This window comes from Indicator indicator, chromosome 9 (genome assembly GCF_027791375.1).
Source record: "Indicator indicator isolate 239-I01 chromosome 9, UM_Iind_1.1, whole genome shotgun sequence".
NCBI classification, from domain to species: domain Eukaryota; kingdom Metazoa; phylum Chordata; class Aves; order Piciformes; family Indicatoridae; genus Indicator; species Indicator indicator.
In genome coordinates, this window is record NC_072018.1 from 248932 (window position 1) to 273123 (window position 24192).

The 24192-nt window shown below is 56.9% G+C and overlaps 2 protein-coding genes across 2 annotated transcripts in view; one reads left to right on the plus strand and one right to left on the minus strand.

The window, feature by feature from the left end:
* CHGB (chromogranin B) overlaps window positions 1-19254 on the plus strand; it is a 56492-nt gene extending 37238 nt beyond the window's left edge. Inside the window, exons 3-6 of the mRNA XM_054383723.1 lie at window positions 11839-11882; window positions 13004-13097; window positions 17259-18895; window positions 19171-19254. Coding sequence (XP_054239698.1) covers window positions 11839-11882; window positions 13004-13097; window positions 17259-18895; window positions 19171-19254 — 1859 coding nt within the window. The remainder of the gene's footprint in view (window positions 1-11838; window positions 11883-13003; window positions 13098-17258; window positions 18896-19170) is intronic.
* Window positions 19255-22324: 3070 nt separating this feature from the next.
* Window positions 22325-24192, minus strand: part of TRMT6 (tRNA methyltransferase 6 non-catalytic subunit) — a 37814-nt gene continuing 35946 nt past the window's right edge. Inside the window, exon 11 of the mRNA XM_054383462.1 lies at window positions 22325-22498. Coding sequence (XP_054239437.1) covers window positions 22325-22498 — 174 coding nt within the window. The remainder of the gene's footprint in view (window positions 22499-24192) is intronic.

Consider the following 24192-nt stretch of genomic DNA (forward strand, 5'->3'; position numbering starts at 1 on the left):
GGGAGCTACAGACCTGGGGATGTGTGGTTGGAAAGCTGCAGCTGGGAGAGGGCCCTGGGGTGTTGGTTGGCACTCACTAACCATGACCTGCAGTGCCCAGGGGGCCAAGAAAGCCAAAGGCTTCCTGGCTTGGGTCAGAAGCAGGGTGGGCAGCAGGGCCAGGAGGTGCCCATCCCCCTGTGCTCAGCACTGGGGAGGCCACACCTTGAGTGCTGTGCTCAGCTCTGGGCCCTCACTGCAGGAAGGACATTGAGGGGCTGGAGCCTGTCCAGAGAAGGGGCAGTGGCTTTGAGCTGGAAGAGGGCAAATTGAGACTGGGGATGAGGAAGAAATTCTTGCCAGTGAGGGTGGGGAGACACTGGCACAGGCTGCCCAGGGAGGCTGTGGCTGCCTCCTGCCTGGAGGTGTTCAGGGCCAGGCTGGATGAGGCCTTGAGCACCCTGGGCTGGGGGGAGGTGTCCCTGCCCATGGCAGGGGCTTGGAACTGGATGATCTTTAAGATCCTTCCAACCCAACCTATTCTCTGAGCTGTTGAGATGCCCAAACCCAGCCCATCCTCTGTGAACCTATGCAGCAGGTCCCTGCAGCAGCCCAGCCCAGCCCAGTTTGATGCAGAGCTCAGGTGGCTCCTGCACAGAGCTGGATCAGCAGACTGGGGGGAAGGAGGGACAGCAAAGGACTTTGCCAGAGTGATGACCTGGTGGCTAAGGCATTCCACTCATCTTGTGCTTGCAGGAGAGAACAACTCCCCCTCTGCAGGTCCTGTGAGCTTTTCTGCTGGAGGCTGGGAGAAAGCCACCCTGAGATGTTCTCCAGCAGCAGGGCAGCCTGAGCCCACTGACCCCAGCAGTGCTGCTCTCTCCTGCCTGTGTCAGCCTGCCAGTGCAGAAAGTACCAGCATCAGGGCAGCTCTGGATGGTTTCTACCAAAGGTACTGCAAAAGAAGGCCAGACAGGAGGGGTCCCACCTACGAGGCTGCAGCACAGTGTCTGTCAGAGAGGCTTTCAGAGCTGGCACACAGGGATGGGACAAAATATGCCTCACGCTGCCTGCAAATGGCCCAGCTGGTCCTGAACAGAGATGGCTGCAAGGTCTTTACAAGCCACCCCACTACTGCTTGCTTTACAGTGCCAGCTGAAGGAGCAGGCACCCTGGGAGGCAGGCAGAGAACACCTGGGCTCTCAGATGATGTCTTGCAACTCCTGTTGAAGCACACAGCGAGAGGACACAGCCCTGGTGTGCCACAGCAGAAGTGAGCAAGCCCATGGCCTGTTCCTGCCACTGGAGCTTTGCTTTCACTCTGCAGAGAGGGCACTTCCCTGGGCAGGCCTCTTGGCACCACCTTCAACACCACACAGCCTCTGGAGGGGCTGCTCTGGAGCTCTGTCTGTAACTCTGCCAAGGCTGGGGCTGAGCTGTGGCCCTCAGCACCACATATCTGCCTCTTTCAAACACCTCATCCAGCTTGGTGTCATCTACAAACTTACTGATAATAGACTAAATCCCCTCGTCCAGATCATCAGTAAAGAATGAACAGCATGGAGCCCAGCACTGATCCCTGGGGGACACCACTAGTGCCTGGCTGCCAGCTGGCAGTGCCACCATTCAAAAGTTGGAACCCCCTTGGGTCCTTACAGCAGGGTTCACCCTGGCTTCACAAGCAAGAGCAGCCACAATGGATTTTGTTTTTCCATCACATCCATGGCTGGAATGAAATGGGTCTTTGGAAATATGACTGCTGCAGACATCTGTTTTTGATCTTGCAAAACTGAAATCTGCCTCTGACACCCAGGGAACAATCATAGAATCATAGAATTAACAAGGTTGGAAAAGATCTCAGAGATCATCAAGTCCAACCTATCACCCAGCACCTGATAACTAATTAAACCTTGGCTTCAAGTGCCAGGTCCAATCCTTTTTTGAACACCTCCAGGGACAGTGACTCCACCACCTCCCTGGGCAGCACATTCCATGGCCAGTTACTTTTTTATGGGAAGAACTTTCTCCTCACCTCCAGCCCAAACTTCCCCCTGCACAGCTTGAGACTGTGTCCTCTTGTTCTGGTGCTGGGTGCCTGGGAGCAGAGCCCAACCCCCACCTGGCTCCAACCTCCCTTCAGGCAGTTGTAGAGAGCAATGAGGTCTGCCCTGAGCCTCCTCTTCTCCAGGCTAAACACCCCCAGCTCCCTCAGCCTCTCCTCACAGGGCTGTGCTCCAGACCCCTCCCCAGCCTTGCTGCCCTTCTCTGGACACCTTCCAGCATCTCAACATCTCTCTGAATTGAGGAGCCCAGAACTGGACACAGCACTCAAGGTGTGGCCTGAGCAGTGCTGAGCACAGGACAGAATAACCTCCCTTGTCCTGCTGGCCACACTGTTCCTGATGCAGGCCAGGATGCCATTGGCCTTCTTGGCCAGCTGGGCACACTGCTGGCTCCTGTTCAGCTGCTGTCACCCAGCACCCCCAGGTCCCTCTCTGCCCGGCTGCTCTCAGCCACTCTGTCCCCAGCCTGTAGCACTGCTTGGGGTTGTTGTGGCCAAAGTGCAGCTCCCAGCACTTGGACTTGTTGAATGCCATCCTGTTGGGCTCTGTCCATCTGTCCAGCCTGGCAAGATCCCTCTGCAGAGCCCTCCTGCCCTCTAACAGATCAACTCCTGCTCCTAGCTTGCAGTCATCTGCAAACTTACTGATGATGGACTCAATCCCCTTGTCCAGATCATCAACAAAGATATTGAACAGGATGGGGCCCAGCACTGATCCCTGGGGGACACCACTAGTGCCTGGCTGCCAGCTGGCAGTGCCACCATTCAGCACCACTCTCTGGGCCTGGCCCTCCAGACAGTTCCTGACCCATTTCAGAGTGAATCTCTCCAAACCACGAGCTGCCAGCTTTGCCAGGAGCTTCTTGTGGCACACAGTGTCAAAGGCTTTGCTGAAGTCCAGGCAGACCACATCCACAGCCTGCCCCACACCCACCAGGCAGTCACCTGAGCATAGAAGGAGATCAGGTTGGTCAGGCAGGACCTGCCCCTGCTGAATCCATCTTGCAGGTTCTGTGTGATTGTACTCAGGATGACCTGTTCCATAACCTTGCCTGGCACTGAGGTCAGGCTGACAGGTCTGGAATTTCCTGGTTCCTCTTTCAGGCCCTTCTTGTGGATGGGCATCACCTTGGCCAGTCTCCAGTCATCAGGGACCTCACTTGTGAGCCAGGACTGCTGATAAATGATGGAGAGTGGCTTGGCCAGCTCATCTGCCAGCTCTCTCAGCATCCTAGGATGGATCCCATCTGGTCCCATGGACTTGTGAGGATTCAAGTGGCTCAGCAAGTCCCTAACTACTTCCTCCTGGATTTCAGGGGGGATTATACTGCTCCCTGACCCCATCTACCAGTTCAGGAGGCCAGTTATCCTGAAGTCCTCCTGCCTTGCTGTTGAAAATGGAGGCAAAAAAAGAGTGGAGGTTTTTCTTGCCCCTCTTTTTGGCATTCATATATTTATAAAAATGCTTTTCATTGTCTTTCACAGCAGTGGCAAGTTTGAGTTCTACCTGGGCTTCTGCCTATCTGATTTTTTTCCTACATGATCTAACCACGTCCTTAAACATATCACAAGTTGCCTCCCCCCTTTCCAAAGGTGATACACCCTCATTTTTTCCCCCTTAGTTGCTTCAGGAGATGCTTTCCCATCCTGACTGGTTGTCTTCCACTCCCCAGTAACTCATCTTTCAGCACATTGGAACAGCCTCTTCCTGTGCCTTAAAGAGTTCCTCTTTGAAGTAGGTCCAACTGTCCTGGACCCCTTTGTTCTTAAGGGCTGCTACCCAGGTGTAACAGTGTGAGAGCTGAAATCCCCTTCCCACACTGACAATAACCAGGCTAGCTCAGTCTGGAAGCAAATGAAAGCTGTATTTACAAGCAAATCTACAATCTGATGAAATGCAATGAATTAACCAGGTTAGCCTGGCTGTGTCCCTGTGCAGCCTGCCCTAGCTGGAGATGTCCCTGCTGCGTCAGGGGGATATGGGCAAGATGCCATTGGAGGCTCCCTCCCAATCCGGTGCAGTCTGTGACTCTTGGTATTCAACCTCGGCAAGCGCCACCAGTGCCCAGGCCACCAAGAGAAAGCTTATCTGAGAAATATGAGAAAAATTCTAAAAATGGCGAGCCGCGGCGGGCCCGGGGATGGAGAGGAGCGGATGGAGAGGAGCGGGGGTGGGCATCCCGCGGCGGCGGCGGGGTCGAGCGGAGCTTGACGAGGTCCGGCCGCGACGTCACTCAGAATTCAGGCGGAATCCCAACCCGGCGCCTCCTTCCCCGGCTTTAAATAGAGGCGAGGAGCTGCGCCGCGTGGAGGGGAGCGGTGGGGATGCTGGCGCTGCTCGCTCTCCTGGGCGTCGCCGCCCTGGCAGGTGAGCGGAGCGCGGACCCCGGCCCGGCGGGAGGGCGAGGGACGAGGGCGAGGCGAGAGCGGAGCCGCCCGGCTGGGCCCGAGGACTGGTCTGGGCGCGGGGCTGGTCGCCGAGAACCGGGGAGCCCCCACGGCCTGGGAACGGCACCTCCGGGGCTGGGCAGGGCTGGGCTCGAGGCTTGCCGCCGAGAACCGGGGAGCCCCCACGGCCTGGGAACGGCACCTCCGGGGCTGGGCAGGGCTGGGCTCGAGGCTTGCCGCCGAGAGCCGGGGAGCCCCCACGGCCCGGGAACGGCACCTCCGGGGCTGGGAGCTTGCCGCCGAGAACCGGGGAGCCCCCACGGCCCGGCAGCGACACGTCTGGGGCTGGGAGCTTGCCGCCGAGAAGCAGGAAAGACCCCCCAGCCTGAGGGCGACACCTCCGGGGCTGGGCTGGGAGCTTGCCGCCGAGAAGTGGGTCGCCTTCCCGGTCCCGGGGATGCCGCCACGGGCTGTGCGGCGTCATGCCGGCCGCCCAGCCTCAGCCCGGGGTTGCCCCGCTAGCGGCCGGTGTGGGGGAGATGAGGAAGGGGTCGGCGGCCAGCCGGTGCCGTCTCGCTGCCGGCCACTCCGGTGGTTTTCCTTCCTCGGCGGCTCCTTTGCACAAAGACATTCGGACAGCGCTGCTAGGCCTTTTAGCGCTGCTAGCTGTTGGTACCGGGAAGGTGCTTGCAAAGGGGCAGTTTCGCAACTTTGGCAGAAAGAAATCTTTCTGCACGCTGGGCCCACAGCGTGGAATGAAGAGGAAGGGCGGTGAGGTTGTGTGTGTGTGAGTGGTCACTTGGCTTTCTAGCTTTTCATGCCTGTGGCATCATTCCTTGAAAGAGTTGGTGTCAGGCTGGACGAGGCTGGGTATTGTTGGAGGTCTCCACATGGAAACGCTTCTGAGGCTTGCACAGAATCTCTGTAATGAAGCCAGCCCTCTTCACCTGCCTTTGTTTTGATCAGAGGGGAGGGTGGGAGATGGAAGGAGAGACCCCAGCGTAAGGAAGTCCATCAGGTTCATTCCACAGATCCTGCAGAGGTTCCTTGCCAGATGTTTCCCTTTCATTTGTGCTATCAAACCAGGCAGGTACCTCCTGATGTCCTTGCTGGCTGTCTTGCTCTTGCAACAGGTTGCCCAGGGAGGTGGTGGAAGCCTCATCCCTGGAGGCTTTTGCAGCCAGGCTGGATGTGGCTGTGAGCAACCTGCTGTAGTGTGAGGTGTCCCTGCCCATGGCAGGGGGGTTGGGACTGGCTGAGCCTTGAGGTCCCTTCCAGCCCTGACAATTCTCTTTCAGCCAGAATCAGTGAGCTCAGGTGCTGGTTTGGGGTTGGGAATGGCTGCAGCAGGAATTTGCAGAACTTCCTAGTGCTGCAATTTGCAGACCAACACAGCAAAGTTGTGTTTAGCAGGTTGTACTTAGCTTCTCAGCATTTCTGCCAGAATCATGTGGTTGGATCCTCAGCCGCCTGGTTGGAGGGCAGCTCTGGGTCAGGAGAGAAAAGCAGACCCAGGGCTTGTCTTGGCTTGCTGGCAGTGTGATGGAGTTGTGCTGCCGTGGGCAGGGGAAGAGCTGCCAACTCAATGTGTGCTCTGGCTTGGTTTCTTCTCTCACAGCCTGCAGCTGGGCTGTCTGCTGTGTCTCTGGTGGGTGGGTGCCCTGCCAGCTACTCTGCTGGTGGTGCTGCTGGGCTGATGGCTTCATCCCCCGAGTACAAGTGGAGAGGAGGGCAGAGGTGCTGGCCAGCCATCTCCATCCAGCTGGTGGGTGGCCCTGAAGAAGCTGGGCTGGCACTGCTGGCTCCCCACAGGCTTCCTGTCTCAGCTTTGGCAGAGCAGCTGCCTCCACACACCACTTGAGGCTGTGGCATGTGTTGGATGCTCATTTTATTCTCCCAGGCAGGTTTATGTGGCATCTATCAGATCCCATTTGCTTTTTCTGCCATCATTATGATAGCCTAATGCTCCCCAGGTTCACCAGCAGCCAGGTCCCTCTGTAAATCTCCTTGGGGAGATGGCAGCTTTGGAATGGCAGAGCAAAGGCAAGGAGTGCAGCCTGGCTTTAGGAATGGCAGGGTAAAGGCAGGGAGTGGCTTTAGGACTGGCAGGGCAAAAGCAGGGAGTGCAGCCTGGCTTAGGACTGGCAGGGCAAAGGCAAGGAGTGCAGCCTGGCTTTAGGAATGGCAGGGTAAAGGCAGGGAGTGGCTTTAGGACTGGCAGGGCAAAAGCAGGGAGTGCAGACTGACTTTAGGACTGGCAGGGCAAAGGCAGGGAGTGCAGCCTGACTTTAGGTTCCTGCCCAGTGAGAGAGTGCTGGAGAGGCTGCTCTGGGGTTGGCATCTCTGACAGCAGAAGCATTCAGGAGTTTGCTGTATGCTGGGTGCCCTCTAGTGGGTGTAGCTCGCTGGAGGGCTGCTGTGGCAACATCACTGAAAAGACACCATCAAATTTGTGTCCTTGTGCCTGTCCTGGTGTCACCTGGGCCCAGAGGAGCCTCCTGAAGAAGAGCTCATGAAATGGCTCCTCAGAGTGGTGACTGAGCAGCTGGTGCTGTAGGAGCAGCACCTCTAGTCCCTCTGGAGTTGGGAGCATGTCCTCTGAGCAGGTAGCACTCCTTTAGGAGGGGAGGACTTTGGTGCCAGTCTCCAGCCCCCTCACATCCTTGCCCTCTGTGCTCAAGTGGAGGATGCAGGCAGGCAGTGGGGGCAGTGCCAGGCAGGGTGGCAGCTGTTGACCTCCTAGGGTAGTAAAGGAAGCAGCCTGAAGCTTGGCTCAGGCAGCACTGCAGGCAGAAGATGGAGAGAAGATTGGCTCTGTACAGCAGTGCCCTCCCCACACCACCTGTTGCTGTGGGGAGATGACAGGGTGGGGATGTGCTGCCATTTTAGGGGACTCCCTTCTGTGCTCTCCTCCCGGGAGGTCTCTTCTCTGAGTGCAGAGAGGAGGGCAGGAGAAGCACAGCCCTGCCTCTGTGCCCAGGGGAGCAGAAGCAGCAGCCATAGCAGGAGCTGTTACTGTGCTGTGGCTGGTTGTTGGACACAGGGACAGTGCTCAAGGGGCTGACTGCTTCCCCTGCAGGCATGCAAAACAAGAAAGGGTTTCCTGCTTTCAGTGAGGCAAGGCTGTAGCACACAGTGGTGGGAGCTGGAAGGGGCCTCTGCAGATCATCCAGTTCAAGCCCCCTGCCAGAGCAGGGTCACCCAGGGCAGGGCACACAGGAACACAGCCAGACAGGGATCAAAAGTCTCCAGAGAAGGAGACTCCACAACCTCTCTGGGCAGCCTGCTCCAGGGCTCCAGCACCCTCACACCAAAGAAGTTTCTCCTGTGGTGGTTTTAAACTCCTGGAGTTTAAAAGCTCAAATGATAACACATTGAGATTCTTCCCTCCCCCCTAAACAAACAAACAAACAAACAAAAGGGTAAGGGAAAGAAGAGGTAAATTCACAAAAGAAATAGTCTGGAATCAGTTTGGAAGTACAAGAGGTATGTTGTTGTGTTGTTTTTTTTTTTAAACAAAATATATTATCTAGCAATAACAGGGAGGGTTCACAAAGGTAAGGGATAAAGGATAAATAGGAAAATATACAGACCCACCAAGCCTGGATGGCCTTGTTATTTCCCTGGATGCAAGTGGACTCAGTTCTTTAGAAAGCATGGATGCAGCTTGGAAAAAGTAGGCCCTGACCAGGCAGTCAGGGAGCAGCAGCCCCAGATGATCTCTGATGAGCAGGTGAGGTGAGAAAGAGAGGGCAGTAAAAGATGTCTGCCCTTCTTATAGGCTTGCTGGACAGGAAGGAGGACTGGAATAGAGAACCTTCGACCCAGGGGACCCCTCCTTCTGGGAGGGGGGAACCCAAGTCTCTGTCTGCCCACCTAGATCAAGTTTCTTTTGTCCATCTGTTCCAATGAGCCCTTTTCACAGATCACAGGGGTTGGAAGGGACCCAAAAAGATTGAGTCCAAGCCCCCTGCCAGAGCAGGACCACACAATCTAGCTCAGGTCACACAGGAACACATCCAGACAGGGCTGGAAAGTCTCCAGAGAAGGAGACTCCACAACCTCTCTGGGCAGCCTGCTCCAGGGCTCTGTGACCCTTACAGTAAAGAAGTTCCCCTTTGTGTTGAGGTGGAACCTCCTGTGCTGCAGCTTACATCCATTGCTCCTTGTCCTATCACAGGGAGCAAGTGAGCAGAGCCTGTCCCTGTCCCCTGCCTCCTGACCCTCAGCCCTCAGCTATTGATAGACATTGATCAGATCCCTCTCAGCCTTCTCCTCTCCACACTAAACACCCCCAGGGCTCTCAGCCTCTCCTCCCCAGGCAGTGCTCCAGGCCCTTCAGCATCCTTGCAGCCCTCCCTTGCACTCTCTCCAGCAGATCCCTGTCCCTCCTGACCTGGGGAGCCCAGAGCTGGATGCAATATTCCAGGGGAGGTCTCAGCAGGGCAGAGGAGAGGGGGAGGAGAACCTCCCTGGCTCTGCTGGCCACACTCCTCTGAATGCAGCCCAGGCTCCCCTTGGCCTTCTTGGCCCCCAGGGCACATTGCTGTGCCATGCAGAACTTGTTATCTACCAAGACTCCCAGGTCCCTTTCCATTGGAGTCTGGAAGGGACCTCAAGAGATCATCAGGTCCAACCCTCCTTCCAGAGCAGGATCAGTTAGGGTAGTCCACACAGGAATGCATCCAGGTGAAGCCTTCCAGAGAAGGGGACTGGATGAGGACTCAATTACCGCCCCGCCCCGCAGGTAGCTACGTCTTTATTCAGCATAGAGGCAGACGAGGCTGCGGAACCCGACCGCGCAGCACCACCCCCTACCAGCTCCCCAGTGACTCAGGAGCAGGGCCCCAGCCCCAGCTTACCCTGAGCACCCTGCGAGGAGCACGACCGCGCAGTGGCGGAGCTGAGCGTCTCCTATCCGGGCAGGCGTCCCCCGCCAGACTGCAGCTCGGCTTCTTGGGGCGGAGAAACGGCAGCAGCCCCCAGCAGTGATCTGCAGGTTGTAGAAGGGTCCTGTGGTGCCGGGCCAGGACGCCCACAAAAGAGCCAAAGCCCCACCCGTATTTCGCAATCCTGTTATGTGACTTCTCACCATGGAACAAAGCTGGAAGTGGGGAGATTCAGGCTGGAGGTGTGGAAGAAGTTCTTTCCCATGAGGGTGGTGAGAGCCTGGAATGGGTTGTCCAGGGAGGTGGTTGAGGCCCCGTCCCTGGAGGTGTTTCAGGCCAGGCTGGATGAGGCAGGCAGCTGGCCCCAGGCAGCTGGCCAGCCTGCTCCAGTGTGAGGTGTCTCTGCCCATGGGTTGCAACTGGCTGATCCTTATGGTCCCTTCCATCCCTGACTGATTCTATGATTGTTTAGTGCACAGGGGGGTCACACACTCCCTGCCCAGCAATAGCCATCCTCATCTTCATCTCCCTCAGGTCCATTAGCAGTCAAGCAAGAGCTTGAAGGTCTCTTGTGGTCAGCTCGGGATGTCAACACATTCAATACATTCCCAGCCCTGCTCAGTTTCACGAACAGAGGGAACCTGCAGATCTGTGCTGTCTGTTACTCTTACCATGCACCTGGGAGCTTCTGGTCAAACCCCAGGCCTTCCCAGACATCCCCCTGGCAGCTGGGCACAAACACCAACTATTCCCAGGCAGGCCTCGGCAGCTCGGTGCTTACAGCGTCGTAGAATCAGTCAGGGCTGGAAGGGACCTCAAGGCTCAGCCAGTTCCAAACCCCCTGCCATGGGCAGGGACACCTCACACTACATCAGGCTGGCCAGAGCCTCATCCAGCCTGGCCTTAAACACCTTCAGGGATGGGGCCTCAACCATCTCCCTGGGCAACCCATTCCAGGCTCTCACCACCCTCATGGGGAACAACTTCTTCCTCACATCCAATCTCAATCTCCCCACTTCTACTTTTGCTCCATCTCCCCAACTCCTAACACTCCCTGACACCCTCCAAAGTCCCTCCCCAGCTTTCCTGGAGCCCCCTTCAGATCCTGGAAGGCCACAAGAAGGTCTCCTGGGAGCCTTCTCCTCTCCAGCCTGCACAACCCCAACTCTCTCAGTCTCCCCTCATAGCAGAGCAGCTCCAGCCCTTTGCTTATCCTCGTGGTCCTTCTCTGGACACCTTCCAGCATGTCCATATCCCTCTTGTAACAGGGGCTCCAGGGGCTGCTTCAGGGCTTCTGCAGTGCCAGGCTGTCTCACAAACACATCCTAGGACACTCTGTTGTCCCTGAGCCCTGCCTGGCTGGAGGCAGGGCAGCTCTAACACTGGTGGCCATGCCCACACTTGTCACAGGGCCCTGTGTTACTGGAAGAAGGGTCTTTTGAAGGAGAAGAGCCACCCTGGGAGTCTGAGGCAGCCCTTCTCCTGGGCAAGTCATTCCCATTGTGGCCACCTTGCAGCCCTGTACTCTGGCCCAGAGGGCAGGGGTGGGTTGGCCATGCCAGCTGTCCATGTTTTCTCCATAGTCAGAGAAAGAGGCCCCCCCTCCCCGGCTTTGAAGTCCCCTGATTATCTTGGGGTGATCTCCTAGGAGGAGGAGGTTTATTTCTGATGGCTGAGACATGGATCCACTCTGAAGAAGGAGGGAAAAAGAGGTGTCATCACTGTGAGGGTGACAGAACACTGGAACAGGCTGCCCAGGGGCGTTGTGGAGTCTCCCTCTCTGGAGATACTCAAGACCTGCCTGGATGAGTTCCTGTGTGATCTGCTCTAGGTGCTCCTGATATGGCAGGGGAGGGTTGGACTGGATGATCTCTGAGGTCCCTTGCATTCCATCCACCCCTAACATTCTGTGATCTTGCTCCTTGCTTATTTCTTGGGGTGCTAACAGACCACTCAGTGAATGGAAGCCTTCTTGTCCCTTCTAGCTCTGCCCTTCTCTCCAGAAGCCACTTCCTATCCAAGTGAGACAGGATTTCTTCAGTAGAATTGGGACAGTAGTTGCTTTAAAGCCTTGAAGAACCATCTCCAGCTGGGGGTTGGGATACCCTGAGGCTCCTTGCAGAAGCCCAAAGGTTCTTTGGGTGCAGACAAACCTTTACTTGTCTCCTGGGGATTCTACCACCAAACTGGTACCTGAAGAGCTGGCTTGCAGTAAAGCTCCAGGCCTGGCACTGAGGCATTAATGGGGTTTGGGGTTAGCTTTTTTGCTGTGTGTTCTTGTGGTGTTGGAAATGGCAACCTTGCTTTTCCTGCCTGGGTAAGGAAGAAAGGTGATGCAGACTGTCTGGTGTGCTGAGCTGCCAGCCTCAAACTCCAGCCAGCCCATCAGGCTGCTCTGACTGAGGGCTCCTGGCAGTGCTGCTTCTGGCTGGGATTAACAAGCCTGGGAACATCTGTTGGAGTGGTTTATTTATTTATTTACCTCTCTATTAATTAATTAATCTATTTATTTATTTCTAGGTGCCAGCACAGTGCCAGTGGCCAAAGAGCATCCTGAGGAAATGGTGAGCAGCTTATCTGTCACAGCCACATTCAGGAGACATCTCTGACATCTGATCCATGTTTGGCCTTCAAACTCTCAGGGCAAAGCTTTTATTGCCTGAGGGTAAACTCATCAGAGACTGAAGACACTGGGGAGACACTGCCACAGGCTGCCCAGGGAGGATGTTCCCTCCCTGGAGGTGTTCAAGGCCAGGCTGGATGAGGCCTTGAGCAAGCTTGGGGGGAGGTGTCCCTGCCCATGGCAGGGGGTTGGAACTGGATGATCCTTGAGGTCCCTTCCAACCCAACCCATTCCATGAAGCTATGAATGGGTGCAGATATGGAACCAGAATGCTGAAGGGCCTGGAGCACTGCCTGGGGAGGAGAGGCTGAGAGCCCTGGGGGTGTTTAGTGTGGAAAGGAGAAGGCTGAGAGGGATCTGATCAATGTCTATCAATAGCTGAGGGCTGGGGGTCAGGAGGGAGGGGACAGGGACAGGCTCTGCTCAGTTGTGCTCTGGGACAGGACAAGGGGCAATGGATGGAAACTGCAGCACAGGAGGTTCCACCTCAACAGGAGGAGGAACTTCTTCCCTGGGAGGGTCCCAGAGGCCTGGAGCAGGCTGCCCAGAGAGGTTGTGGAGTCTCCTTCTCTGGAGACTTTCAAGACTCATCTGGATGTGTTCCTGTGTGCCCTGTGCTGGATTCTCTGGTCCTGCTCTGACAGGGGGCTTGGACTTGATGATTTTCAAAGGTCCCTTCCAGTCCCTCACATCCTATGAACGCAGTCCCTGCAGATCCCTGCCTGCACTGGGGTGCAGCTGATGGAAATGTCAGCTGGCTTCCTGGAGCATCCACAGCCTCCCTGGGCAGCCTATTCCAGAGTCTCACCACCCTCACAATGAAGAACTTCTCCCTCAGCTCCAGCCTAACCCTGCTCTGCCTCAGCTTCAAACCATTCCCCCTTGGCCTGTCTCAAGACACCCTCAGCAAAAGTCTCTCTGCAGCCTTCCTGCAGGATCCCTTCAGCTATTGCAAGGCAGCTCTGAGGTCCCCCTGGAGCCTTCTCCTCTCCAGGCTGCACACCCCCAGCTCCCTCAGCCTGGCCTCACAGCTCACAGGATTGTGTCCTGCTGTGTCCTCAGGTGAGAGACTGCATCGTGGAGGTCCTGTCCAAAGCTCTGCTGAAGCCAAACATGCTGTCCATTGACCCTGCCTGCAGAGACATCCTGAGGAAGGGTGAGTGCAGCCTCAGCTGGGCTTCTGGAAGCCATCTGCTGGGTGGGAGTCTCTCTTTGGCTCGAGCTGCTTAACTGTTTGGGGTTTTTTTTGTTGTTTTGTTTTGTTTTCCCAGTCCATGTGTCCCCAAATTTCTGTGGCAACATTCATAGAATCATCACAGAACTGTCAGGGCTGGAAGGGACCTCAAGGCTCAGCCAGTTCCAACCCCCTGCCATGGCCAGGGACACCTCACACTCCAGCAGGTTGCTCACAGCCACATCCAGCCTGGCTGCAAAAACCTCCAGGGATGAGGCTTCCACCACCTCCCTGGGCAACCTCTGCCAGGCTCTCACCACCCTCATGGGGAACAACTTCTTCCTAACATCCAATCTCTATCTCCCCACTTCTACTTTTGCTCCATTCCCCCCACTCCTATCACTCCCTCACACCCTCAAAAGTCCCTCCCCAGCTTTCTTGCAGCCCCCTTCAGATCCTGGAATGCCACAGGAAGGTCTCCTGGGAGCCTTCTCCTCTCCAGCCTGCACAACCCCAACTCTCTCAGGCTGTCTCCAGAGCAGAGCAGCTCCAGCCCTCTGCTCATCCTCGTGGCCCTTCTCTGGACACCTTCCAGCCCCTCCAGAGCCTTCCTGGAACAGAGGCTCCAGACCTGGACCCAGAGCTGCAGGTGGGGTCTCAGCAGAGCTGAGCAGAGGGGGAGAATCCCCTCCCTGGCCCTGCTGGCCACACTTCTCTTGCTGCAGCCCAGGCTCTGCTTGGCTCTCTGGGCTGCAGGTGCTCACTGCTGGCTCCTGCTGAGCTTCTCCTCCCCCAGCACCCCCAAGGCCTTTTCTTCAGGGCTGCTCTCCAGCCAGTCCCTGCCCAGCCTGGATCTGTGCTTGGCATTGCCCTGACCCAGCTGCAGGACCTTGCCCTTGGCCTTGTTGAACCTCAGGAGGTTGTCATGGGCCCAGCTCTGCAGCCTGCCCAGGCCCCTCTGGATGGATCCCTTCCCTCCAGCCTGCCCAGGTCCCTCTGGATGGATCCCTTCCCTCCAGCCTGTCAGCAGCACCACACAGCTTGGTCTCATCACCAAACCTGCTGAGGGTGCACTCAATGCCTCTGTCCATGCCACCGACAAAGATGTTGAACAAGCCTGGTCCCAGGGCTGATCCCTGAGGGACTCCACTTGTCCCTGGCCTCCACTGGGCCATGGAGCCATTGCCAGCCACTCTGATTCCCTTCTGTTGTGTCTGTCTTGCTCCAAGAGCAAAGGGGCTGCCTTGGTCACTGCCAAGGCTCTTGGCCAGCACGGTGGCCACTGAAGCTACCTGGAGAGTCTGACACAAGTGGATGAGCTCTTGAGGTAGCCTGAGAGGTTCTCCACAAATGTCCCCAGGTTTGGGCCACATGCTGAGTGCATCCCAGAGGGTGGGAATCACAGACTCAGTAAGGCTGGAAAAGAGCTTTGAGAGCCTCCACTCCAACCATAACCCAACCACCATAACCACTGCACTGTATCTTGAAGGGCCACATCCACAGCTCCAGGGATGGGGGCTCCACCACCTGCAGCACCCACCACTCCTGCAGCAAATGAAAGTTTTCCCAGTCTCCAACCTAACCCTCTCCTGAGCTCATTTTCTATCACCCTACTGCTGCTTGGGAGAAGAGTCCAGCCCCAGCCTCCCTCCAGTCCCAGCTTTCCCCCAGCCTCCCTCCAGTCCCAGCTTTCCCCCAGCCTCCCCCCAGTCCCAGCCTTCCCCCAGCCTCCCTCCAGCCCCAGCCTCCCCCACGCCCTTTCAGGGAGCTGTAGGGAGAATGAGTTCTGGCTTCAGAGGACCACCACTGCCCCCAGCAAGGCTGCTGCTGTGCCTGCTGGCAGCTGCATCCCCCCCAGCTGAGGACAGGGCAGGGTTTTGCCCAGCCCAGCAGGGCTGAAGGTTGTGGCACTGCTTGTGGAGGGCTGGCAGTGTGCTGAAGGCTGCCTGGGGGCACTCATTCCCCAGCAGATCATGCCCACAGCACAGAGCTGCTTGGTTGGTGTGGTGAGGAGTGGCTCCTGTGGTCCCTGTGCCAAGCTGCAGGCTGCACATCCTTCTTTTCTTCCCAGGGAGCTTCCTTTGATTACAGGGCAGTGAGAAGGCCCTGGATGGTGCCTGCCAGCAAGAGGCAACACTAAACATCAGCTGTCTCCTGCTTCTTTGCATCCTTCTGCATCCTTCCCTCTGTTCTCACCAGAAGAGGGGTTTGGGGATAGGTCTCTGCTTGTGTCCAACTCAGCCTCACGTTTCTGGGAGATGCTGAGTGCAAGCAGGCATCAAGATTCAATTAGGGCAGTTTTGGTTTCAGGAAAAACCCAACCCTGGTATGTTTGCCATGTTTTGGAACATGGATAGTGACTCACTGGCAAGAGAGGGCAAGGAGTGATGTTTGCCATCAGAGATCTCCAGGACTGAGGCACCCTTGGCAAGTTTGAGATGGCCCCAAGCTGTGTGGTGCTGCTGACAGGCTGGAGGGAAGGGATCCATCCAGAGGGACCTGGGCAGGCTGGAGGGAAGGGACCCATCCAGAGGGACCTGGGCAGGCTGGAGGGAAGGGATCCATCCAGAGGGACCTGGGCAGGGTGGAGGGAAGGGACCCATCCAGAGGGACCTGGGCAGGCTGGAGGGAAGGGATCCATCCAGAGGGACCTGGGCAGGCTGGAGGGAAGGGACCCATCCAGAGGGACCTGGGCAGGCTGGAGGGAAGGGATCCATCCAGAGGGACCTGGGCAGGCTGGAGGGAAGGGATCCATCCAGAGGGACCTGGGCAGGCTGGAGGGAAGGGATCCATCCAGAGGGACCTGGGCAGGCTGCAGAGCTGGGCCCATGACAACCTCCTGAGGTTCAACAAGGCCAAGGGCAAGGTCCTGCAGCTGGGTCAGGGCAATGCCAAGCACAGATCCAGGCTGGGTGAGCAGTGGCTGGAGAGCAGCCTGCAGGAGAAGGCCTTGGGGGTGTCAGTTGGTGACAGAGTCCCCAGGAGCCAGCAATGGTCCCTGGCAGCCCAGCAGGCAGCTGTGTGCTGAGCTGCATCCAGAGCAGGGAGAGCAGCAGCACAGGGAGGGGATTCTGACCTCTGCTCTGCTCTGCTCACACCACACCTGCAGCACTGCCTCCAGTTCTGGGGCCCCCAGAATGAGAGGGACCTGGAGCTGCTGGAGAGGGTCCAGAGGAGGCCACAGAGATGCTGAGAGGGCTGGAGAAGCTCTGCTGTGGGGACAGGCTGGGAGAGGTTCAGCCTGGAGAAGAGAAGGCTGCAGGGAGATCTTAGAGCAGCCTGCCAGGACCTAAGGGGCTCCAGAAGAGCTGGGGAGGGACTTTGGACAAGGGCTGGGAGTGACAGAATGAGGGACAATGGCTTTGAGCTTGAGGAGGGCAGATTGAGACTGGAGATGAGGAAGAAATTGTTGGCAGTGAGTGTGGGGAGACACTGGCACAGGCTGCCCAGGGACGCTGTGGCTGCCTCCTGCCTGGAGGTGTTCAAGGCCAGGCTGGATGAGGCCTTGAGCAAGCTGGGCTGGGGGGAGGTGTCCCTGCCCATGGCAGGGGGTTGGGACTGGATGAGCTTTGAGGTCCCTTCCAAGCCTACCCACTCAGTGAATATCTGGACCTTCACAGAACAAACTGCTGGCATGGTGGTCAGGGTGGCTCTCTTGGAGCATCCTGGACATGGTGGCAGGAGCATGATTGGATTGAGCAGAACTCTGGCCAAGGAGCTGCTGATATTCTGTGCTTGCTCTCTTCAGGCAACTGAGAATCCAAAGCCTCAGGCACCTGGGAGCAATGCTTGGGACAAAGCATAGGTGGTGGACAAGGCCTGGCATGCCCAGAGCTCACCACCACAGCTCCAGACCCTGTCAGTTCTTGTTTTAAATGTGATCACAAACAAGGAGGGAGGGAAGGCCAAAGAGGATAAAATACTCCTGGCAATTTCAGTGGGGCTTAAAAATGCCCAAGCTAAAGGAAAATCTGCTCCTGCTTTATCCAGACAAACAGAGAAAGCCTTAGGAAGTGACTGAGTCTGAAAGCAGAACTGATGAATGAATCCTGTCCAAAGCTGCCTTGCAGTTATCCCTTGGGACTGAACTGGCAGCTGAGCAGGGAGCTGGACTGCCTCACTGTGCTGCTTCTCCTGTTGCAGGTGATAGAAACGACAGAGAGGGAAGTGCAACCAACCAGCTGGAGGTGAGGCATCTCAAAGACACAGCAGAGACTGAAAAACATCTTCCTGGCAGCCTGGAGGAAGGACACAGGCAGGCAGAAGAGGAGGCAAAGGAGTCTGTGAATGGAAGCGGGGAGGAGAATGACAAAAGCAAGGAAGAGGAGGATGGACACCAGGCAGCAGCTGAAGAGAGGCTTCACAGAGAAGAAAAGAAACACTACCAAGAGATGAGAGAGGAGGAGAAGAGCTACCAGAGTGAGGAAGAAAGCAAAACCAGCCAACGCCTTGCCAAGAAGGTTGAGCTCGCTGTGCTCAACAAGAAGTCCTCCTCTGGAGGCCTGAGCACAGAGCAGCTCCCTGCTGGCAGCCAGCAGCACCCCACCGGCCACTGGCACTTGGAAGAGGGAAGGCAGAGCCCTTACAAGAGAGTTCCTGAAGGGGAAAGGGGAGAGGCAGAGGAAGAAAGGAGTGGAAAACCCGAGCAGGAGTCGAAGGAAGGGGATTTCTCCTGGCAGCAGGAGCGTGCAGAGTCTGAGAAGAGGGAAGAAACACAGGAAGAGAAGCCACCCTACAGTCCCAGGAGCTATGGGAAGCACAGAGGTGGTGACTCCTCTGAAGAGAAGAGAGGCCGTGGTGGTGAGGAAGAGGAATCAAGCCGAGAGGAGGCCCAGCCCTGGGACAGAAGGAACCACTACCAGAAGCTTGGGGAAGCCTCCCAGCAGCAGCAGCAGCAGGAGAAGAAGAGGGCTTACCATGGGAGGCATGGGTCTGAGGAGGTGGAGAAGAGGCCTGCGGGCCAGGGAAGGGAGGAGTACAGAGAGAGGTGGCAGCAGAGTGAGGAGAGCAGCAAGGAAGAAGAAGAAGAGAAGAGGCATCAGCACGGGGAGGAGAAGAGGCACCGCTCCCAGGGCAGGACAGGGCTTGGAGGGGCGAGCGAGGAAGGGCTGGACAGGGATCTCGGCGGCGGCAGCGAGGAGCAGCCGCAGGGGCACAGATCCAGCCGGTGGGGCGGCCAAGGGGAGGGACCACAGGCAGCCTACGCTGGGCACCGCGGGGGACAGCCCCGGACGCACCACGGCGCCGGGGACGGCGCGGAGCAGCTGCGCGACCTGCGGAACGGCCGGGAGGAGACGGAGGAGGAGGAGAAGGAGGAGGAGGTAGCAAAGCAGCATCAGAGCAGCGACCAGGTGGAAGATGCGGAGGAGGGAAGATACGCGGAGAGGGAAGGCTCCAGGAGCAGCCTCCCTGCGAAGTGGGCGATAGGCTACAGCTTCTTTCCGCTGCGGTGGCCAAAGTGGTACTCGAAGAGGGACGGCGCCAGGAAGCAGCAAGGCAAGGAGGAAGGCAGCCCCAGCCTGGCCGAGAAGAGCCCAATCCCGGAGTACAGCAACTACAGGCGGTGGAAGAAGCAGCAGGAGCTGCGCCAGCAGCAGCAGGGCAGCAGCGCAGGGGGCGAGAGGCAGCGGCGCAAGGAGCAGAAGATGGCACAGTTGGTGAGCTGCAGGAGGAAAGACGCCGGGTGCCCGGAGCTCCTCTCCTCCAGAGAGGACACCAAGAGACGGCAGGTCGGCATGAGCAAAAGGAGCCTGAGCCAGAGGCCGCTGACAGAAGAGGAGGTAGGTGTGCAGGGGGCTCACTGGAGAGCCAGGGCAAGGGGCCAAGTGGATGGAGGGGGGAGCTGGGCCGGGGAGCTGGCTGTTGGTGGCACCACACCCGAGGTGGATGACCTTGAAGGTCCCTTCCAGCCTAACCCATTCTATGTCTCCCTCAGACAGGAGGTGGAGCAGGAGCTGTCAGCCTCAGACATGGTTTTTGTGTCTCATTCTCACGGGACAGGACCTGTCCAGCACTGCTTGGTTGATCAAACCCCCACCCTTTTATGTTCCCACAGGAAAATGAGCTGGAGAACCTGGCTGCCATGGAACTGGAACTGCAGAAAATAGCCCAGAAGTTCAAGGACAGCAGGAGGGGCTGAGGCTTGAGCTGCTTTGGTGTTTCAAAGCTCAGTGTCGCTGTACCCAGTACCTGTCTTTTATGGTATGGTCCCTGACACTGGGTTGCTGTTTGCCCTCCAGGCAGAAGCAGTTCCCTTCCCACTGCATTACAGGGAAGCACTGCAGCTGGAGGTGCCTTGCATTTGCTGCCATGCTGGGGAGACCTGGGGAGCATGGCTGCAGTGGTGCTAGCCTGCCAGGCCATTCAAGTGTGTTTGCCATGCTTTGTGAGAAATAGCAGCTGTGTTTTGTGTTCTTCAGGAAATACCTGTCTGAATGTGAAATAATAATAATAATAAAAAAACATTGATCTTGGACCAATCTCTGCTGCTTTAGTGGGCTGCTGGGGGGCACCTCCGAGCCAGCTGTCAGGAGGAGAGCTTGTGGGGGGATGGGAAATGGTGACTTGGGCTTCACCAGGGGTTTACTGAGTTACCAGGAGCCCCCTCTGTGCCCTTTGTGGATGAGAGCTCGAGAGGCAAGAAGGAGAATGCCACTGAATTTGCTCAGCAGCCTCAAAAAGCTCCCTGGGAACCACTCAGTTCTGGAAACCAGGCAGCAAAGGAGCAAAGAAGCTGCAAGAGCCAATGGGTGCTGGGATGTGGAAAGCCTGGGGTGGAGTGGTTTTACCACTTCTGAGTTAAATCATGCTTTGCTAACATGAGCTTCCTGCCTACTGCAGGTCAGTGAGAGCAGATCAGAGCCTGTGAGCTGCACTGCAGCAGGGCTGGGTCCCAGACAGGTCACTGAGAGATGATCTTAACAACAGAGTGGAGCAAGAGAAGCTTTTTCTTCTAATTTTGACCCTAAACCTCCCCTGTGGCAGCTTGAGGACATTTCCCCTCCTCGTGCTACTTCTTCCAAGTGTGCAGAGCCCAACCCCTCCCCCCCCCCCTCCCCCGGCTGCAGCCTCCTCTCAGGGAGCTGCAGAGAGCAATGAGGTCTCCCTCAGCCTCCTCTTCTGCACACCAAACACCCCCAGCTCCCTCAGCTGCTCCTCCCCAGCCCTCTTCTCCAGACCCTTCCCCAGCTTCCCTGCCCTTCTCTGGGCCAGCTCCAGCCCCTCAGTGTCCTCCTTGAAGTGAAGGCCCCAAAACTGAGCCTTGGGCTTCATCCAGGTGTAGCCTCCCCAGTGCTGAGTGCCAGAGGACAATCCCTGCCCTGCTCCTGCTGCTCCCAGTGCTGCTGTGTGCATGCATCAGGCAGCAGTCACAGAATGCTAGGGCTTGGAAGGCACTTAAAGAGATCATCCAGTCCAAACCCCTGCCAGGGCAGGGGCACCCAGGGCAGGGGCACCCACAGATTGATCCAGGTGGGTTTTGACAGGGGCCAAAGCAATGTTCTTGAGAACATCTCCGTGGCAGGACTTCAAAGCCAGCCATCAGTGCCTGGCTTCCAGGAGCACTTCCCTGCTGCCCTGTTGCTTTGCAGGGCTGATGCCAACACACCCTAACTGCTGAGGAGGTGCTGGACAGCTCCTGCCTGTTCCATTTTTACCTGCACAGCTGCAGTGGCCTCTGCAAGGGTTTCTTTTTTAACCAGCCCTCCACTGCCCTTGGCACTGCTCTGCATGTCTGAAGGGCATGCTGCTGGCTGGCACAAACTAGAGCAAGGGCTGGGGGGGGGGGGAGATGTGGAAAACCTTCTGCCAGGAGAGCCAATGAAGCAGGAAGGGGAGGGTTGGCCTCCTGCAAGTTGAGAAATCTGGAGCATAACAAAAATAAATGGCAAAGCCCCAGGCCTGGGCCCTAGCTGGGAAGCTGAGCTGGGCAAAGCACCTTCAGCAGATCCATGTGGTTGGAGGAGGAACAGAGAGGGTGGTGCCAGTGCAGGTGGGATAAGGGAAGGTGGTGCCAGTGCAGGTGGTGCCACTACACTCTCTGCTTTTCTAAGGTTTTTCACCGAAGGTAGAAAAGTGTTGTGTCAGCCAAGGAAGGAAAGAGCTCCAGTTTAGCAGAAGCAGACCAGAGGTCAGGAGCAAGGTGAAGCTGCTCTGCAGCTGTTGCCTGAGGCAGAAGCTCCCCCAGGTGTTTCCTTTCCTTTGAGCTGCTGGTGGTGGCAGAGAGCCTTGCTGTGCCCCAGGTACAGACTGTTAGAGCTCCAGCTGGAGCCTGAGCCCAGAGCTCCAGAGTCCTCCTGAGGAGGAAGCTGAAGAATGGAAGCCAAATCCTGCTGGCTGTAGAAGCTCCCCTGTTATCCTCAGTCTCCCTGGGGATGGGGATCCAGCGAGGTGCAGCAACAGTGCTCTCCTCCTAAGGGCCTCTGCTAGGACTTCCCAACAGAAAGAAAAGCAAGGAAAAGAGCAAACCCATCTCTCATGAGAAATGACCATCCTGCAGTTTAATGGAAATGGCAACCTTTAAAATAAAAAAGGACTAAGAAATGAAAAGCTCCATGGCATGGAAGAGGAAAGAGCAGAATAAATATCTGTACAGAGAGGGCTTCCACCTGGCTGGCTCTTCAAAATATCCAGCTCTGAGGCAGTGCCAGCTAGTGCTGACAGGAACCTCCTCCTCCTCCTCCTCCTCCTCCTCCAAGATTTGGGATTTGAGTTCAGGAACTTGCACTTCCTCCTCTGCATTGATTTCAGGCACACAGGGGAGTTGTGCTGTTCCAATCCTCTCCTGGCAGCTGCTCTGCAAGGCAAAGCCCAGGGTGTGAGTTCTGCTGCTGGTTCTGCTCCCTGCAGCCAGGTTCTGTGGGCAGACTGTGGGCAGAGCAGCAGGGAGGATGGTTTGTGCTGGCAGCAGGAGAAGCCAAGGCAGATGTGATGATTCAGACTCAACCTTTCCAACAAGTCTGCTTTTGGCAGCAAGCTGAATGCTTTCTCTTGATCCTCTTTCTGAGGCGACCACGTTTGCAGGGGGAGGTCACTCTCCTCTCATTCTGATGATGTCAGCTGGTGAGGAGCAGAAGCCCTGGCAGCAGGCCTCCGGCTGAGGGAGCTGTGCCAGGTCCAAGCCCTGTGCTGCTGAGGGCACAGAAGGTACCTTTGTTGTTTTCCTAAGAGAGCAGTCCTGAGATCCCCCAACCAAAGCGATCCTTCAGGGGTTAGCAGTGGAGGTCCTGAACTCTGCATCTTTTGGCTGATGGCTCTTCCATCTTCAGTGCTTCTGAGTGACTGGAATCAGCTCTGCCCTTATCCAGGACAACAGTTATGCCAGACAGCAGGTACCCTCCACCTCCACTCATGGTCAGTTTGGGATGGCTGCGATCCGGTAAGACCTTAGGGAAATAAACAAAATCACAAAGTGACAAAAAACAACCAAAGGCAAGGAAAAAACCCAGCCCCAAACTCAACCAAACGCCTGCAAGAAACCTCCCCCCACTGCTGCACATCAAACAGGGGAATTCAAGCACAGGATACTTAAATGAAGTACAAGAGAGAATGTGTTTTTTTTTTTCCCAGCCACCCCAACAAAGCCATTTGCAAAGAGGAGTTAGAGGGTAAACGATCTGCAGAGCAGAGCCCAGCTGCAGAAAGGGTCAGGAGCACAGGGCTGCCACCTCACTGACTGCTTCAGGGCAAGGGAAGAACCTCCTCACCCTCCACAACTGCCTGAAAGGAGGGTGGGGTGAGGTGAGAGTTTCTTCTCCCAAGAGCAAGGACAAGAGGAAACAGCCTCAACTTGCAGCAGGGGAGGATCAGGTTGGACACGAGGAACAATTTCTTCCCTGAAACGGTTGTCAAGCCCTGGGCCCAGGCTGCCCAGGGCAGTGGTGCAGTCCCCATGTGTGGAAGGGTTCAGGAGTCATGGTGCTGTGGTGCTGAGGGCCGTGGGTCAGCCCTCAGGGTTGAGACAGGGTGAGGGACTGGCTGGGCTGGGGGAGCTGAAAAGGCTTTTCCAACCCATTCTGTGGCTCTGTGGTTCTTCCCAGCCAAGAGGCTGCTCCACACCTGCAAGCATTGCCTTCCAAGTGCCTCAAAGGGATGTTTTTCACTGGGGAGATGCTTTCCCCTCTCAGCTGCTTTTCATTCTTCTCTCCCCAGACGGGACACTTCTTGCAGGGACCATGTTAAGCTGAGGCACTGTCACTCTTCACACTTCCTCAGCTCACTAGCAGGCAGGAGATGAGCAACCCCACCCAGCACCTTGCTACATCTCTCTTACAGGACTTAGAGTGTTCCTCACTTCCAGCCAGCCACTGAAGAAGCCCAAATATTCATTCCATCTGCCACAGAATCACAGAAATCACAGAGCCCTCTCCAAGCTCATCCAGCCCAAGCCTCCAGCCAGCACTGCAGGTCACCACCAAACCATGTCCCTAAGCACAGCTCCACAGGCTGCTGGAACACCCCCAGGGGTGGGGACTGCAGCACTGCCCTGGGCAGACCATTCCAAGCTCTGAGAACCCTTCCAGGGCAGAAATATTTCCTGAGCTCCAGCCTGAGCCTCCCCTGGCACACCTTGGAACCATTTCCTCTGCTCCTGTCTCTTGCCACCAAGGAGCAGAGGCTGTCCCCTCCTCACTCCAACCTCCCTTCAGGGAGCTGGAGAGAGCAATGAGGTCTCCCTCAGCCTCCTCTTCTCCAGCCTGCACACCCCCAGCTCCCTCAGCCCCTCCTCCAGCCCAGGGGCTCCAGGCCCTTCTCCAGCCTCCCTGCCCTGCTCTGGACAGGCTCCAGCCCCTCAATGTCCTTCCTGCAGTGAGGGCCCAGAGCTGAGCACAGCACTCGAGCTGTGGCCTCCCCAGTGCTGAGCACAGGGGGATGGGCACCTCCTGGCCCTGCTGCCCACCCTGCTTCTGACCCAAGCCAGGAGGCCTTTGGCTTTCTTGGCCCCCTGGACACTGCAGGTCATGGTTAGTGAGTGCCAACCAACACCCCAGGGCCCTCTCCCAGCTGCAGCTTTCCAACCACACATCCCCAGGTCTGCAGCTCCCCATGGGGTTGCTGTGACCCAGGTGCAGGACCTGGC